The following is an 18,461-nucleotide window of genomic DNA, read 5'->3' on the forward strand; positions in this document are numbered from 1 at the left end:
AAAGTTAAACAAAGAACTCAGGTTAGTCACTCAGGTTACTCTTCTTCCCTTATTCTAGTCCTGATTTTTCCATTTTAAAAAAATACAAATGAGAGAACAACCTCATTTATCAGGATCCAGGAGGGCTTTGTATTCCTAGGAGCACCGAGCAGATAAGAGCTAAAATATATCCATTTTGTTGAGTATGGTAAAGAGATATATAAAGTCAAATTGGTTTTTGGTAAAGTAGAGCATATTTCTAATATTTAATGTTATTGCACCTAAGAGATGTATTTTTTCCAAGTGACAAACAAAGCTACCAAGAATAAATTACAACTGCCTGGGTTTCCCTGGTGGTCCTGTGATTAAGAAACTGCCTGCTAATTCAGGGGACACAGGTTCAATCCCTGGTCTAGGAAGATCCCACATACCATGGGGCAACTATGCCCCAACTACTGAGCATACACTTTAGAGCCTGGGAGCTACAACTGCTGAGCCTGCCTGCTGCAGCTACTAAAGCGGGGCATCCTAGAGCCTATGCTTGGCAGCAAGAGAAGCCACCACACTGAGAGCCCCACACACTGTAACGAAAAGCAGCCCCTTCTCACCGCAACTACAGAAAGCCCGTGCTCAGCAATAAAGACCCAGAACAGCCAAAAATAAATACACTTGAAAAAAATTATATCTGTTCTTGTAACAAAGTTATTCTATTTGCTTAATTTTATAAAATGTCATGGAGATGTAAAGGGAACCCTATAAAATGCAGATTGTTACCAAGAGAAAAAAGGGTGGACCTTCTTAGTTTCAAGCTGGTAAATATATACAATAGTGGAGGAAACTCAAATCCTGCATGTGTTTTGGTTTTCTTCATAAAGAGAAAGGCTTAGGGCCATAGATGAATTTCTAAATTTAAACTTCCATCCCCAGAGAGACCCTTATAGTTGCTGGTTTAGTTTCATCTCCTGAAAACAGGGTCTTGCATAGGATTCTTCATGGACAGTCAGGATATCTGCTGTATTCCTAGTTGCGGTTTTTATTTCCTAGTTTGTCTTCAGACACTCTCTCTCTCTCTGTGTATCACTTTCCCTGAACAGAAACCTTACGTTTGGAGAGTCAGTACAACAGTATTCATTAAATGCTGTCTGCTTTTCAAGGGCAAGATAATGCTGTCAAGTTTAGTAGGAAAAAAAGTAGAATGGAAAACATGCTCATTGATTACAACTATGCAACAAAGCGTTTCCATGTGACAACAAAAAATTAGCGATCTTGAGACATATCAACAAACCAAGTTGCTGCACTGTTAACACACACTACTACAATAAAACTCTGCTAACTGGCTACCACATCACCAACTTGCTGCAGTCAGCAGGTTACTGGAATGTCTACAGCTGCCGCCACCATTTGAAGTGTGGACTCACCAAGAATCCCGCTGTATTTGTACCATACTGGCATATGGCAGCTGTCATTGCTATTGAAATCACATCCTCCAAGTATATTAGATAGAATCACAGTCTAGATGGACATGAATCTGAGCAAACTCTGGGAGATAGCAGAGGACAGAGGAGCCTGGCACACTACAGTCCAAGAGGTCGCAAAGAACAGGACATGACTTAGCGACTAAAAAACAACAGCAACAAGTAGATATGGAACAAAATAAAATATGAGTGTGGATTCTTTTTAAAAGGTTATAATTTCTCTAAGAATTACATCAAAACTTTGGAAAGACTTTACGAAGGTAAGTTGCTTTTTTAAAATCATGTTAAATTAAATGTGGATAAGTCAACTCTAAAGGATATTTTTAAAAATGAAACTGATTCTGTACTCATACTGCTTTGAAGACGTGTTTGAGAACTCATCGCACTCTAAAGAAATTGAAAGAAGGAATGTAGATGATAAACTACGAGTAAAATTTATGCAAGAATGGTGAAAGGGGATATTAAGCATTGTATGTATAAAACAGAGAAAAGGCCTTGATTCAATAACACAAAAGCATATTTATATAATTTTAAGTTAAGGGTCAAAAGTATACAGTATACGAAATACTTTATCACAAAAGAGGCCTTCTATTACACATTAAAAAACACTTTACCACCCTCTAAAATTACCTAAAATCTCTCTGCTTTACTCAGACAATTGTCAGATAAGAACACTCAACTGTTTAGCTTGACTAAGCGGCCAGATTCTCCCCCCAGCTCTGCCTGGCAGCAGGACACCTCCCTCTTGTCTAGATGACTCTCCACGACTTCAAGCTCCATAAGTCAGCAATGAAACCTCTCACCTTCCAACTCTGCTTCTCCTGTGATTCCCCATGTCTTTTACTGACATGTCCTCCCATCTCACCCTAAGCCTTTACCTTAACATTTCAGAGGCAAAAGCTTGGCTTGGAATCTGCCCTCCCTCTCTGCCTCTTCACCAAATGTTTCTTCCACAATGTCTCTACCAGCATTTCCTGACTTCATTCCCTCTACCAAGACCCTCATATAGACACTTCTCACCTTGATTAGCTCTGCAATAACCTTTGAAAGGGCTTCCCCACCTCCAGTCACTCCCTTCTTTAGCACAAATGAATCCTCATGCCTCCTTAAACATCTAAACTCCTTAGCCTGATATTTAAGGCCTGTTGTATATAATCTGGCTCAAATGTTACTATCCACTGATTTTTTTTTCCAAAGCAGTCCCTACTCTAACCAAACTGAAATCAGTGCTCTCCCTTGTACATAACCTATATTTCCTCATCTATATCCCCTGCATCTGGAATATCCTTTTTAAAAAATAATCCCCATGGTTAGATTTCTGTCCAACCTTAGGGACCATCTTAAATGCCATCTCCCCTGGGAGCCTTCTCTGACTACCCAAATAGAAGGTGTCTGCTTCCAAGAGTCCAGTACCCTGAAGTACCTATTTTCTATAGGTATATATCTTATATTATGATGATTCATCTCCTAATCTCAATTGAAAGCTACCGTTGTAGGGTTTCACAAAGTGTGTTTCATGAAAATAGTTCCCTAAGAAGCTGATCATTAAGTTGGAAAATGCTGCCTAGTAGCGCATCCTCCTTAGAAAGTGCAGTGGAGGTGGAGAAAAACGGAGGGACACGGGAAACATCCTAAAGGTGGAATTGACTGGACTTGGTAACTGAAGGCTGGGTGGAGTATGGCAGAGTGTGTGGCCCTGACTTGGAAAGTGGGAGATGCTGCTTCCTTGAGAAGGCAAGGGGAGAGAGTGGAGGTTTGGAGCATTCAACTCTATGCGTGGTTTGCAGCAGTTGAATGTGAATATCTTAGTGGAGATGGGGAATAAGAAGATAAAAGGCCAAACCATGGCTCTTCCTCAGTTCTCATCTTCCTTGAATCTTCTATGGGATTGATACTCCTTTATCCAACCTCTCTCTCCGTGAAACTCTCTCCCCTCTCTCCCTAGAGGATGCTGTCATCTCTCTCTCCTGCTCGTCAAGGCCTGTTCTTCCTCTCCCTCCACAGAGGACTTCAGTGTGGCATGTATCTCTCTGTTCTACACTTTGCTTTTGGGAGCCTCGTCCGTTCCCCGGGCTTTGATGCCAACAACAACAGACCCTCTCCTCAGACCTAACTATCCCATTTTCTTCTGGAGATTTCCAGCTGGATGCTTTGAGGTCATCTTGAAGGCAGCACATGCTAAATGGAATTCACTGCTGATGCCCAGACCTTTCCTTCCTAATCCTGTACTCACTGAATGGGTCTCACATCTTTCCTTGTTTCTATTGCCACTGCCTTTCTTCCCAACCCACTTCTCACCTGGGCTCCTGTTCTCCAGCCGCCCTTCTTCTGGGTCCTCTTTGAGCACTGCAGCCCATGTAATCTTTCTAAAACATAGCTCCAAGTTTGCAATTCCCCTATTCAAAAATTATTCAACAGTTTTCTGTTGGAAAATCCAACTTCTCGGATACTATACAACTTTGTTATAGCACCAGCCCATGCTCTGTTCTCCAGCACATACCTAACACATCTTCCAACCAAGTCCAACTGTACTCTCTGTTCCTCATAATATATCCTCCACTTTCCCACCTCCATGCCTCACCCTGTCGTGCTCTTTGCCTAGAATGGCCTAGAATGCTCTTCCTCCATCTCTGCCTATGGAAACCCCATCCATTCTCAAGACTCAGAAATCCTGTTTTCTACAATCATCTCGAATGGAAGGAGTCCCCTTTCCTCCCTGAATTCCCACACAGTTTGCTTGTGTCACTTTGGTGTCATCTATTAAGCACTGCCATATATTACAAGAATTTGTGTGGACACCTTTGTTCTCCTTTCCTTTCTGTAACCGCCTCATACAAGATTACATCTTATTCACAGAAGATAGTGAAAAGAGCCCTGGCCTGGGAGTAGGGAAACCTGAATTACAGTCCCTGCTCAGCAGCTGATGAGCTCTGTGACCTTGGATCGCTTAACTCACTGTGAAACAGTACTTCGTAGTCAATGTATCAGTCTGAGCCCTGTGTCCAGGGTTAAAGGAGTCATGCTGAGAAGAGAGGACATGGAGAGACAATGCCTTTCAAGGTCCCAGAGCTGGCACTATGTTAAAAAAAAAAAAAAAGGTTTGAATTATACATTTCACCATTCCCCAAAGACTGATTCACATAAATTATTCTCTGATGACATTGAGGGGAAAAATCTAATTTCTGGGGTTATATTTATAGGGCATATGCTTTCTGCTCAAGCTGCTTGCTTTCCAGCAGTTCTTTCCCTCCAACAAAAGGAAGTTTCCAACCCAAGACAGGCTCTGTTCTTAAAATCTACGTGTAAGTTATCTTTAAATTCTGAAGGTATTTCCCTATAGAAGTGAAGGAATCAGTAATGGTAGAAAACCCTGGTTAGGATACCAAGTCAGTCTACAAATGCCACTGAGCACAGAAAGCACCTGAGTAAAGGTCAACTCTTTTGCCAGTGTGGACATATCTGATGTACAACTGAGTCATAACAACATAGGGCCCTTACTCTCATTCCCACCATCTGAGATCCTGATATGGAAGCCACAGCAGTATTGTTTGGGCGGAGGTGAAAGTAAACTACAATTTTAGAGAATCTGTGGATTTGAGAGAGACTAAAGGAGGGACTTTCATGGTGGTCCAGTGGTTAAGACTATGTGCTCCCAATGAAGAGGGGCCTGGATTCTATCCCTGATAAGGGGAACTAGATTCCCACATGTTGCAATGAAGATCAAAGACCATGCATACTGCAATTAAGGCCCAGCACAGCCACATAAATAAATAAATAAATAATCTTTTAAAAAAGAGAGAGAGGATAAAGGAGAAGGCCTGAGAAAGTTAGAAGCTCCTTGGGTTAGATTTTTAGGAGTCAAATGCTGACTCAGATGTTGATTCTTTCCTTATTCACTATTACCCCCAAATGCACAGCCCAGGTTTATGCACTTCGTCCCTGTGACTCAGGATTTCTCAGCCTCAGTATTATTGACACATTGGGCCTGAATATTCTGTATTGCGGGGGCTGTCCTGAGCATTGTAGGGTGTTGAGCCACATCCCTGGCCTCTAGTCTCTGAAGGCCAGTACTTCCCCTCCCCTTCCCCTGTTATGACAACCAAACATGTCTCCAGGCATTGCCAAATGTCCCCTTAGTAGCAAAATCATCCCTGACTGAGCACCACTGCACTAGCTGGACTCAGCAGAGGTTCCCAAATTTTCTGGGCATCAGAAGATCATAGTGGGCGTGTGTGTGTTGGCGTTCTGTCCCTCAGTCGTGTCTGACTCTTTTTGACCTCATGAACCATAGCCCACCAGGCTCCTCTGTCCATCAGATTTCCCAGGCAGGAATACCAGAGTGGGTTGCCATTTCCTTCTCCAATCATAGGGGGGGGTTGTTTAAAATGCAGATTTCTGGGGCCCAGCCTCAGAGATTCTGAACCAGCAAATCCAGGATGGCCGAAGGGCAGGGGTTGGGGGTAAGGTCAAAATTTTCACTTTTAACTAGTATTTTTAACTGATATAGTTGATGCTTGGCAAACTTTGAGAAATTTTTCCAAAGGCAAATGCTTTTCCCTCTGCTGTACTGAGGGAAGAAGAATGCTGACTAGTAAAGAAATAGTAGGCAACTTTAGAGAAGAGGGCAAGCCTGCCCTGGTGAGCACCATAGGGAAAGGCTTAGGGAAGAAAGTTCTACCAGAGTGGCACTGCTGGCCAGGGGAAAGGATGCCAAAGGGAATGGTAAAAACACCAAAATCGAAGCTAGTCTCTTTTTTTTTTTTGCCCAAAGGCACTCCAAGAACTTTAAAAGTTCATTCTTCTCCCCCGACCTGAGACTTACCATGTGACAAGCTCTGTGCTAATCTTTATACACAAATTTTTTTTCACTTAATCCTCTCCCCAGCCATATGAGAAAGCTTTATCAACCTTCAACATTATTTCTCTGGGAAAATTCATCATCCCAAAGAAATGATAACACAAACCAACTTTGCCTGACACATTTTCACAAAATAGGAATGGCCTGCACTAGTCCTGGAGCCCCACTACTCTTGAAAACTCTGCAACTCTGTGAGGATGGGAAGAGACCCTCTGAGTGGAGAAGGCCGCATCCCGGTTTCCTGGGACTGTCCCACTGCATAAAAGAAAGAAGCCCCACTATGGTGCCCAGGAAGAGGACATTCTCAGCTTCTCTCCCAGGTATTCCAAAGTGCAAAATAAAAGACAATGTCACAGGTGGTTATGCAAACTCAGCCACCTTGCCGGGAAGTGGGGGCGTGGGTGGGGACCTGGACAGAGAGGTGATGGAAGTGAGTGCAACTGAGTGGGACTGTGGCTCAGTGCCCACCTCTGGTCATTTGTTAACATGTGGGATGACTAGCCTAGTGCTGTCAGCTCTTCTAAGAAGCCAGAAAAATCCAGAGTTTTATATGAACGTTCTTGGTTTTTAAAATGTTGGTACTGATCAAAATAAAAATTCTTTTTCTAATTTGACCAGACAAAATATGTCACTAAACTGTTGATTTATGACCGCTGTGTTCCAGATTCTTTTCTGGGTAGGCACTGCCTGTACTCTGCATTCTTTTCCCTCCCTCCCTCCCTCTCTCAACCCCATGAACCTCCCACAGGTCACATGATTGCAGCTAGAGAGGCTGGATTCTCAGAAGGGGCTCCCAGAGAAGGTAAACATCCTAATGGGCAAAAGAAGGTCAAATGCTGGGGTGCTCCTGCCTTTAGGGAACCATCCACAACAATGAACTGAAGGTAAGAGGCCTCTCCCCTATTAGGGGCACAAATTAAAGCCCCTTGATTCATTATGTGATCCTGAGATTGGGGGACAAATAATGACCAAAATGGAAAATATTGTCAAACAAACAAGAGAGGGCTTAGTGCTGGATTTCATATGATTTTAAATATTTACAGTTTAAATATATAAATACACACATATTTTAATGACATCTCTTGTACATCTGCAGCCATGAAATTAAAAGACGCTTGCTCCTTGGAAGGAAAGTTATGACCAACCTAGACAGCATGTTAATGGAGAAGGCAATGGCACCCCACTCCAGTAGTCTTGCCTGGAAAATCCCATGGACCGAGGAGCCTGGTGGGCTGCAGTCCATGGGGTCGCTAAGAGTCGTCAGGCACGACTGAGCGACTTCACTTTCACTTTTTACTTTCATGCATTGGAGAAGGAAATGGCAACCCACTCCAGTGTTCTTGCCTGGAGAATCCCAGGGACAGAGGAGCCTAGTGGGCTGCCATCTATGGAGTTTCACAGAGTTGGACACGACTGAAGTGACTTAGCAGCAGCAGCAGCAGACAGCATATTAAAAAGCAGAGACATTACTTTGCCAACAAGGGTCCATCTAGTCAAAGCCATGGTTTTTCCAGTAGTCGAGTATGGATGTGAGAGTTGGACTATAAAGAAAGCTAAGAGCCAAAGAATTGATGCTTTTGGACTGTGGTGTTGGAGAAGACTCTTGAGAGTCCCTTGGACTGCAAGGAGGTTCAACCAGTCCATCCTAAAGGAAATCAGTCCTGAATATTCATTGGAAGGACTGCCACCTGATGCGAAGAACTGACTCACTGGAAAAGACCCTGATGCAGGGGAAGAATGGAAGGCAGGAGGAGAAGGGGACGACAGAGGATGAGATGGCTGGATGGCACCACTGACTCGATGGACATGGGTTTGAGTAAGCTCTGGGAGTTCGTGATGGACAGGGAAGCCCGGCGTACTGCAGTCCATGGGGTCACAGAGTCAGACATGACTGAGTGACTGAACTGAACTTGTACATCTGAATTTATGGCTGCAAATTTATACTTCCTTATCATCACTGCTATGCTATCAATAAATTCTCATATGATGCCCCCTAACAAATGTTTTCAAAAGTCCAGTTCTTTGAGGCCTCTTGACTTTCCCAACTATCCTTTCAGAAAACTCTGTTTCCGATGCAACTTTTCATGTAGAGGCTACTTGCGCACAACATTGAGGCCTACATCTTTTGGTCACCATGACTTTGATAGTTCATTGCAAATCTGACCAGACCACCCTGAGATCCACAGCTTATAACTTTTAGGAGAGGGGAAGAGACCCCAGCTACCTCATAACCCTGCTCTGAAGAAGACACTGTGACATGGCCTTGCCCCCTGAGCCCTGTATATCTTCTAGATCACTCTCCTTATGGTGGGACTGTCACACTGGGAAACAGGGATGCTTCCATCCAACCCATGTGATGACACAGTATGGTACTAGCTTTAAAGTAACAGGAAAATGGAAGTGGGAGGAAAAGCCACATATGCGAAATGACCCCAAGGGGTTTTAGAAAATGAATGAAATAAGGTCAGTCCATGCATGTTGTACAAGTCCTGGTCCAACATGGACACGTTGCCACCCACCGGGACCTCCATAAACAAAAGGGTAAAACTGGCAAAGCCAATGCATTTTGGGCTCCTTTCCACTCTTCCTTGATCGCCTTTTCCTGCTCATTGCTTTTTAAAGGCTGTTTTACTATCAGAAAAAATTTTTATTCTGGTCTTTAAAAAAGACATGTATTCACTATTTCAATCGTGTAGATATGTTTGGCATAGCACATTTAGTTTGGGGAGTGAGGGAAAGTGAGGCAAGATAGGGGCAGAAAATAGAATGTTGGACATATACACTACTATATATAAAATAGATAACCAACAAGGACCTACTGTATACACAGAGACCACATTCATTATTTTATAATAAACTATAAAAAGCAGAGACATTACTTTGCCAACAAAGGTCTGTCTAGTCAAGGCTATGGTTTTTCCAGTGGTCATGTATGGATGTGAGAGTTGGACTGTGAAGAAGGCTGAGCACCAAAGAATTGATGCTTTTGAACTGTGGTGTTGGAGAAGACTCTTGAGAGTCCCTTGGACTGCAGGGGAGATACAATCAGTCCATTCTAAAGGAGATCAGTCCTGGGTGTTCACTGGAAGGACTGATACTGAGGCTGAAACTCCAATACTTTGGCCACCTCATGCGAAGAGTTGACTCATTGGAAAAGACCCTGATGCTGGGAGGGATCGGGGGCAAGAGGAGAAGGGGACGATGGAGGATGAGATGGCTGGATGGCACCACCGACTCGATGGACATGAGTTTGAGTAAACTCCAGAAGTTGGTGATGGACGGGGAGGCCTGGCGTGCTGCGATTCATGGGGTCACAAAGAGTCGGACACAACTGAGCTGAACTGATAAGAGAAAATAATTTGAAAAATAATATATAGATAGATAGATCACTGTGTTGTACACAAGTTAAGATGACACTGTAAATCAACTGTACTTGAATTTTTTTTTAAAGTGTTGTAGACAGAACTGTGCTTCCCTAGTGGCTCAGATGGTAAAGAATCCACCTGCAATTCAGGAGACCTGGGTTCAATCCCTGGATTGGGAAGATTCCCTGGAGGAGGGCATGGAAACCCACTCCAGTATCCTTGCCAGGAAAATCCCCATGGACAGAGGAGTCTGGTGGGCTGCAGTCCATGGGGTAGCAAAGAATCAAACACAACTGAGTGACTAAGCACAGCACAGACAGAACTGGCAGTTCTTGTCTGGGTTCTACCACTAAGTTGCTGTGTGACTTGGGGCAAGTCATTTCACATCTCTGAGCCTCTTTCCTCAAATGCAAAATGAAGATGTTGGATATGGTGATCTCTGAAACACTATCTTCCAACTAATGCTCTAGTGGTCAGGGGTGAGCAAGGACTGGTCAGATCAAGGGATATGTGCAGTTTTAAAGAGAACAGGAACAATGGGTCAACTATGCCAGGATTTTCCTAACTTCTAGCAGAATCCACTTCTACATCTACTTCAAGAAAGAAACAGTAAGAAAATATAATACCCTCATTGCCAGAGAGTCGGTTTTAGCTGGAATTATTTCCTCCCACCTGTATGATGTCTCTTTTATCCACCAATAACTCCGAAAAAAAAAAAAAAAAGGAAAACAGCAGAGGCAGAAAGCCACTTCCATTCGCTGTGTACACACCACTAATCCATACAACCAAGGTCCCATGATTTTGCATAAAATGTAGGACAGTCTCTTCAAGGGTTCCCCAGGGTTAGGAATCTTCCACTTTCAAGGTTAGAGTTATTAGACTGCTGATGTGTGTGGCAGGGCCTTTTTCTTTTATCACATTTGCCCAGAGAAAACAGAAAAGGGTTAATTCCTGGTACTCCTACAGACCTTGGATTGGATGCCAAGCCCCAGTATGGCCCCACTGGCTAGACCAAGTAAGCAAAGCCATGGTCCCAGAGTACTGGCCACCATCATTCACACTGGCCTGCCGCCTGGACCTGCCCACCCTCTACTCCTCCCTGCAATCCCATACTCGGATACTGTTCCACCTGACTCCTCTCTCACCATCTCTCTAAAATGTTGACCACCTGTATCCGTGCTAGTGCAAGATTTCTGCTTTACTGGGGAAGCCAACTCAGCGTTAGCAAGAGGATGCAAAGGGCATTCTGTCTCCTCGCTATTGGGACAAAGGTGTGAAAAGTTACTTCCTTCAGAAAAGAGATCCTAATAGGAGATTTCAGACAACGGGAAAGGGGACATGGGGTCTTAGGATCATAGATAGCATTCTGTTCACTTTCGCTTCAAATATAAGAAAATAAAGAAGTGAAATGACTCATCCCAGGTCACACAGCTGGCTAGTTTCAGGGCCATTACTTTAACCTAGACCCCATGATTCCTAGACCAGTGCTCTCCTACAGAAAAGACAGTTGGGGCAGACGGAACATCATAGTACCATGGGCCACATCTAGTGTAGACAATAGGCAACACTAGTCTACAGCCTCAGTATTAAGATACAACATTAGAAAAGGGAAGATGGATGGTGAGAACATACCGTGAGATTTACAAAGGAAGTAAAAAGATCGTATTTGCACCCAAAACTGATGAGCCCAATAGGCGAGAAAGTTTCTGTGGGCAAACACATTGCAACAAATGTTTTGGGGAACTGTTATGGGTTGAATTGCATAGCTCAAAAAGGTAAGTTGAAGTCTTAACCCCCCAAACCTATGAATGTGGCCTTACTTGAAAGTTGAGTCTACACAGATACAATCAAGTTAAGATGAACTCATAATGGATTAGTGAGAGCCTTAATCCAATGATTGGTGTCCTTGGACACACAGGAGAGAAAGACATGTGAAGATGGAGGGAGAGACAAGAGTGATGCCTCTACAAGCCAAGTAATGCCAAGGATTGCTAGCAGCCACCAGAAACTAGAAGAGGCATCGAAGGATTCTCTCCTAGAGCCTTCGAGGGATCATGGCCCTGCAGATAGCTTGATTTCAGACTTCTAGCCTCCAGAACCGAGAGAGAATAAATGTCTGTGGTTGTAAGCCATTTGGTTTGTGACCCTTGTTACAGCAGCACTAGGATACTAATACAGTCTGTGGAAACGGTTGCCCTGGGTGCAGCTGAAGTGAGGAGACTGAAATCATGCAAATGAATGCAAGCAGGCAAGTTCCATGGGTTGGTCCCATAAAAAGTTCTGCCCAGTATGGTCCTGTGCTACTCCACTTACGAACCTGCGGGACTGCCTGACTTGCTTGGAGGTAAGGGGAGAGGGTGGGAAGAAGAGCACTGAAGTGAGATAAACCTGGATTTGAATCTTTAGTCTGCTATTTACTTACACTGTAAAGTGTAGGGTAGACAATACACTCTTTGAGTCTCGATGTCCTCACCCAGAGAAAACAGCCTTTCTCCGTGTTTTATTGTGAGAACTACTGTGCTAACCTGTGGCAGTTCTGTCTGGGTTCGTTTCTTTGCCTCGATTTATTTAGTCTCTGAACTAAGTTGTAGGCAATCTGGGAACTGGGTATGGGAAAGGAAACTAATATTTAGATACCTCCCACATGGAGAAAGGAGCTTTAGTGCCTATAAATGCTGGTGTTGGGACTGCTATACATTATATATGAAAGTTGCTGAGAGAGTAAATCCTAAGACTTCTCATCACAAAGACATATTTTTTCTTTTTCTTTTCTTTTGTATCCATTAATATATGAGATGATGAATGTTCAGTAAACTTACTGTGGTAATCATTTCATGATGTATATAAATCAAATCCAGTACGCTGTACACTTTAACCTTATATAGTACTGTATGTCAATTATATCTCACTAAGACTGGAAGAAACAGAAAAATGCTGGTGATGGGGACCTTCTAGGTCATTGAGATCAATTCTCTCATTCTACACATGAGGGCACTGGTTGTGTTATATATCTTCCAGGCTCACCATACACAGACCACTCTGAGCACCTGGGAGACCTCCACATGAATGTTTGTTGCTAGACAAAGTGAATTGGAAAGACTTCATAAAAAACTGAAATGTAATGTTATGGTGGGAACAAATGTCACCATGTGGCCACATTTAACAAACCTCACCCACCTCACTACTTTGCTCAGACCCAGTCTGGCTGTCCATTTCTAATTTGGTATCTCTCAAAGAATGGTTTGCTAGACCGCTTTTCTTGAGAAACCTTCAGGCAGTTTAAGGTCTGAGCTTGAATGAAAGTTATTCAAAAATAGTTTCTTGGGATTCATGAAGTATTCTCAGCTGTATAACTGATTTTATATCATAAGACCAAAAAAAAGAGTCATTTTTAAAAGAATATCTAACCTAAAGACAACTCTAACCTAGAGTAGATGGCAAATTAAGTACTTATTGTGAAGATAAAAGACACAAGACAACAAAATTAAAAGGAGCTCCAACTATGCCATTTTTATACAAAAAAGAATACAATACCCTCCATCTCCAGCCAACTAACTGCCTTTCTTACTTCCCCTGCTTTAATGTTCTCTGGCACTTAATACAGATGACATATTATATTTACTTATACATACATATTTACTGGTTTATTCAATCATGACTCAGCTTCCCTCACTGGAATGTAAGTTCCATGAGGGTTCAGATCTGGTCTCTTAATTCACTGATCTGTCCCTAAGGCCTGGAATAGTTCCTGTCACACATTTGGTCCACAGTATATATTTTCTCAATAGATAAGAGAATGAATAACACAGATTTGGGCATGGAGAGGAGCACTCACATGATGTGGATAAGAAAGTAGAATATGTGGCTGTCTTTTGCCTAAAAGAGTTTCCCCTATGTCCACTAGCCATCAAGAATCTCTCTTATTACTGCACAGCTCTTAGAATGGCTATTAGCAAAAAGGAAATAAACAGTGTTGGTGAGGATGTAGAGAAAAGGGAACTCTCATCCAGTGTTGGTGGGAATGTAAATTGGTACAGTCACAATGGAAAACAGTAAGGAGGTTCCTCAAAAATTTAAAAACAGAACTACTATGCAATCCAGTAATGCCACTTCCAGGTATTGATCCAAAGAATTCAAAACCCTAACTCAAAACGATGTATGCATTGCTAAGCTCATCACAGCACTATTTACATTAGCCAAGGTATAGAAACAAACTAAGTGCCCATCAATGGATGAGCAGATAAAGAAGATGTGAAATATATATATATATGTGTGTGTATATATATATATATACACACATATATATATACATGGCTTCCCAGGTATTGCTAGTGGTAAAGAACCCTCCTGCCAATGCAGGGGACAGATGTAAATTCATTCCCTGGGTCAGGAAGATCGCCTGGAGGAGGGCACAGCAACCCACTCTAGTATTCTTGCCCAGAGAATCCCCATGGACTGGGGAGCCTGGTGGGCTACAGTCCATAGGGTCACAAAGAGTCAGATATGACTGAAGCAACTTAGCATGCATGCATATATATATATACATATATATATACACACAATAGAATATTAGCCATAAAAAAGAATTGCAACAATATGGATGGACCTTACGAGTATTATGCTAAGTGAAGTAAGTCAGAGAGAGAAGCCAAATACCATAAAATTTCATTCATATGTGGAATATAAAAACCAAAATAAATAAAGCAAAACAACATGTAGATACAGAGGATATAGTAGAGGTTATCAGAGGGGAAGGGGCAGGGGTTAAACAGCTTTGTAAAGGGGTCAACTCTATGGTGAAAGATGGAAATTAAACTTTTGGTGGTGAGCACACTGTAGTGTATACAGAAGTAGAAATGTAATGTTGTACACGTGAAACTTATAAACAGGTGTTATCGTCCTAAAATAAATTCTTCAAAAAGAGTATCTCTCTCACTTCTCTACTCTGATTCCATCATCAAGAGACCTTTGATTTAACTTTTCCTATGCACATTTTTCTACAGATGAGATCACAATTTTGGTTTCCTTGGCACAATAATTTTCACTATAAATTAACAGGTTGGCATTTCATCTTTTAAAATGAGTTCACATCACATCTAAAAGAATTCTGAGCAGAATCTCAACCAGGATGAACACCTGTGGGAAAAGGAGCAAAGACTGGCACACACAGGGCAACTGGATTCTGCCGCTAACTCTTCTTTTGACTCACCTGTGTGGCCGTAAAAAAGAAATCACTTCTCTAGTCTTCAGTTTCTTCACAGAGGCATTGAGCTTGATAAATTTTGAATTCCTTCCATCTTTCAAAGCTAGGGTTTCATAAAAATTAATAAATTAGGGTTTTCCATGTATTTTTGACTTTTACCTAAAAGAGGTGTTCACTGGTGTTTCATGTCACTGTCTATCGGCAGCACAGCGTGACTCACATGGATCATGAGGTCAGCACTTTCCCTAGGGGCCGTCATTATCACCAGGAAAAAGACAGATGGCGTCCTCATTAAAAATCTAAAATGCCACTGGAGACACTCCCTAGGGAAATGGAGATCACACAGCAGTTTCTTTCACATTAGAAATTGTACATGTGTATGGGTGTGGGGAGGTGGAAGGAAGTACAAGAGGGAAGGAAAGGCAAAGCAGAAGACAGAGGATGTCCAGGTGATGGGAAGGCAGGTGCCAAGCATGGGGTCGGAGAATCACATTCTCCCATTAGAGCCTGGAGGATACTTCAGTTCAGTTCAGTTCAGTTCAGTTCAGTTGCTCAGTCGTGTCCGACTCTTTGCGACCCCATGAATCGCAGCACGCCAGGCCTCCCTGTCCATCACCAACTCCCGGAGTTCACTCAGACTCACATCCATCAAGTACCCACAAACTTTTAGTTGATACATGAAACTATTTCCATGATGAGCTGTGTCACTGTGAGGGAGGGTAAGAGCTGAGTGTCCTATAAATGTATCTTCCTTGGAGGTTTTTGTTATCAATTCACCAAGGCTGCCCCTAGCCTGCTTTCCCTGTAACCCTTTCAGTATTCATTATTTAACATTCTTTGAGATCTTAATTGTGTGTGATACAGTTATTGGGCTATCTCTCAAATGTCTACTTTCAGATCAGACTTCTCACGAGAGTGCTAGTCTTACACAACTGCTACCTACAAATTAGAACCAGTTAGATATCATTACTTTAAACATAATGTGACCCTGTTCCCAACTCATTCTATCACTAACATCGCTAATCCCACTGGGAGGCTTACATCTGAAGTTATCTTTCATTCCTCACAACTCTATCAATAATCATCCACAGCCACTATAAATAGCAATAAACACACTCAGCAGTCTACTCACTGCTCAATAAATGTTCACCCGTCTATTATTTGTATGATGATCTCAAATGATCTGCTCTGTCATCCAAGACTGTTGAGGTTCTTTTCACAGAGACTCATATTCATCTGTTTTCTCTCATCTTCACATTAATCCATGTTACCATCCCTGCTGCCTAAACTAGAGTATCTTTCTTATCAACCTCCCAATTGCTCATTTTTCCCTGCTTCACAAATAAATTCACAGACTGGTCTTTTTGAAACCACCTTCATCAGGTTGTAGTTGATTTATAAACCTATGAAGGTTCCTGTTTACCAGTCAGAGTGTTACAAACTCCCTATCTGGGCATTAAGAGCTTTGGTCAGCTGCTCCCTCCCCGCCAAGCTACCCGAGATCTGTCTGTAATTTGCCTTATTTTACTCATATTTGTTTGAGCATCAACTATGTGCCAGCCGTGCTCTCTACCACCAGCTACCCTCCAGCATTCCCTCTCTTTCCAGTTAAGCCCAGCATGATGCTCCGCTGCAGTAACCACAGTGATATCTGCCTTTGGACTTTGCTCCAGTTCATGCGCTGCCAGGAATCTCCCGCTTTCTGCCAATGAAGATCTGATAGCTCTTCCAAGATGCACCTTCCCCTGAGGGTTCCCCTATGAATGAATCCCAGACCACAACAACCTTCCCCTTTTCCTGAATTCCCTCAGCATCTCACACCAGATATATGTTGCTAAATATGGTTCTATTATTTCACCTGTATTTGTTGGTTTCCCTGATTGAAATTGTGAGCTCTAGAAGAACAGAAGTCAGATCTTCTTTTACTCAGATATGGAATAGAAAAGGGCAGACGCAAGGCCAATAAGGACCTTGATTTTGCACATGGCTCATGGACAAGGCCCCATGGCCACAGCGTAGGCAATAAAGACAAAAAAATGTGCACCAAAGACCTAATGCTACCTCCTAACATAAGATTAGAGATTCAGCCATGTTTGGAGAAGTGTTTGTTAAATGATGAATTAGATTTTTAAAAACAATTCAGGTCCCTTATACACTATGTATTCCTCCAGCACAAAAATCTCTACTGAAATACAATGGCCAGTATAATTTACTGAGTCTTAATCACTAATTAGATTTGAAATTCTTGACTGTTCTTGTGCAGAATCCTCAGTCCAGCAGGGACATCTCAGCTTTCTCTATGAGAGGTTGCCCCTACCCCTGGCAACTACCTACACTAACATGTAGCACCAGTTCGTGCCCTTGAACCAAAAGTCATGTGATTTCAGTACAGGCCAGATATTTGTAGGGAAACCTATAAGACCACCTTCCCTTCTCTGCCCCCTCCAGCTACACAATGTCTTATATGCTTGCATGTTAAGTCTGCTTCAGTCATGTCTGACTCTTTGGGACCCTATGCATGGACTGTAGCCTGCCAGGCTCCGCTGTCCATAGGATTTTCTAGGCAAGAACACTAGAGTGGGTTGTCAAGCTCTCCTTCATGGGACCTTCCCTACCCAGGGATCTGAACCCGTGTCGTTTAGGTCTCTTGCATTGGTAGGTGGGTTCTTTACCACTAGCGCCACCTGGAAAGCCGCATGATGACTTCTCCAAATCTAAAACTCGGCCGGGATGATGCGCAGCCCCTTTCAGAAAGCAGAGAATATGACCCTTGCAGAAGGAGTGTAGAGAGGGAAACAGACTTACCCTCACATAGTAGTTCATGCCCAGCCCCAACAGGTGCTCCACAGAGTGTCTGTCCTGTCTGTTCCGGGGGGTCGGTTCCCCAGGGCCGGGAAGTGGGCAGGTGTCAGGAGTTAAAGAGGTCGCCCTGTGCCCCAGGGAGTCCCGCTGAGGCGGAGGTGCTGGCACGGCCCTATTGAAACTGGTTTCAGGGGAAGCCGGGCTGCTGGGAGCCGGGTCCTGGCTTTCCTGGAGCTTGAGTCGTGGTACCTCTTTGGTACCCAAACAAAAGTTTTTCAGACTCAGCAAGGTGGCTGGGTTGGCCAGCTTTACGCTGGCCATGCGAGGGATCAAGGTGCACAATGGGGTGGGGCTCTCCTGGGAGGCCAAGGCAGCATCTTCAGCGGGCAGGTGAGGTGCCAGGGTGGGGTAAGGAGGCGGAGGAGAGCCCTTGCTCCCGGTCGAGCCTCCCGGGCTGCCTTCGTCCAAGGACGTGATGGACTCATTCCGAAAGCGGCTGTACTTGGCCCTGTGCAGCATCCCGGGGTGCCCGAAGAGTCCTACATATAGCACGAGTCCTGCCAGGCTGTCCTGACCGCGTTCTCGCATAGCCTTGGCAGTGCTGAAACAGGATACTGTTGCATAAATCGCCTCGCCGTCTGCCAGATAAACGGAACGGGAAACAAATGCCTCAATGCCCCGTGCAACTTGCGGCAGCCACCTCTCCAACTCCGCTCTCGCGCTCGCCCGCCTCGGCTCCGGGTCCTCGAGGGTAACAGCCCAGGGGAAAACGCCTACCC

The 18,461-nt window shown here is 43.5% G+C and overlaps 1 protein-coding gene across 1 annotated transcript in view; it reads right to left on the minus strand.

Moving 5' to 3' along the window:
- SHC4 (SHC adaptor protein 4) overlaps positions 1-18,461 on the minus strand; it is a 133,839-nt gene extending 115,378 nt beyond the window's left edge. The window contains exon 1 of the mRNA XM_040226474.1: positions 17,686-18,461. Coding sequence (XP_040082408.1) covers positions 17,686-18,270 — 585 coding nt within the window. The 5' untranslated portion in view covers positions 18,271-18,461. The remainder of the gene's footprint in view (positions 1-17,685) is intronic.

Source organism: Oryx dammah, unplaced genomic scaffold, assembly GCF_014754425.2.
Source record: "Oryx dammah isolate SB20612 unplaced genomic scaffold, SCBI_Odam_1.1 HiC_scaffold_26, whole genome shotgun sequence".
Classification (NCBI taxonomy): Eukaryota; Metazoa; Chordata; class Mammalia; order Artiodactyla; family Bovidae; genus Oryx; species Oryx dammah.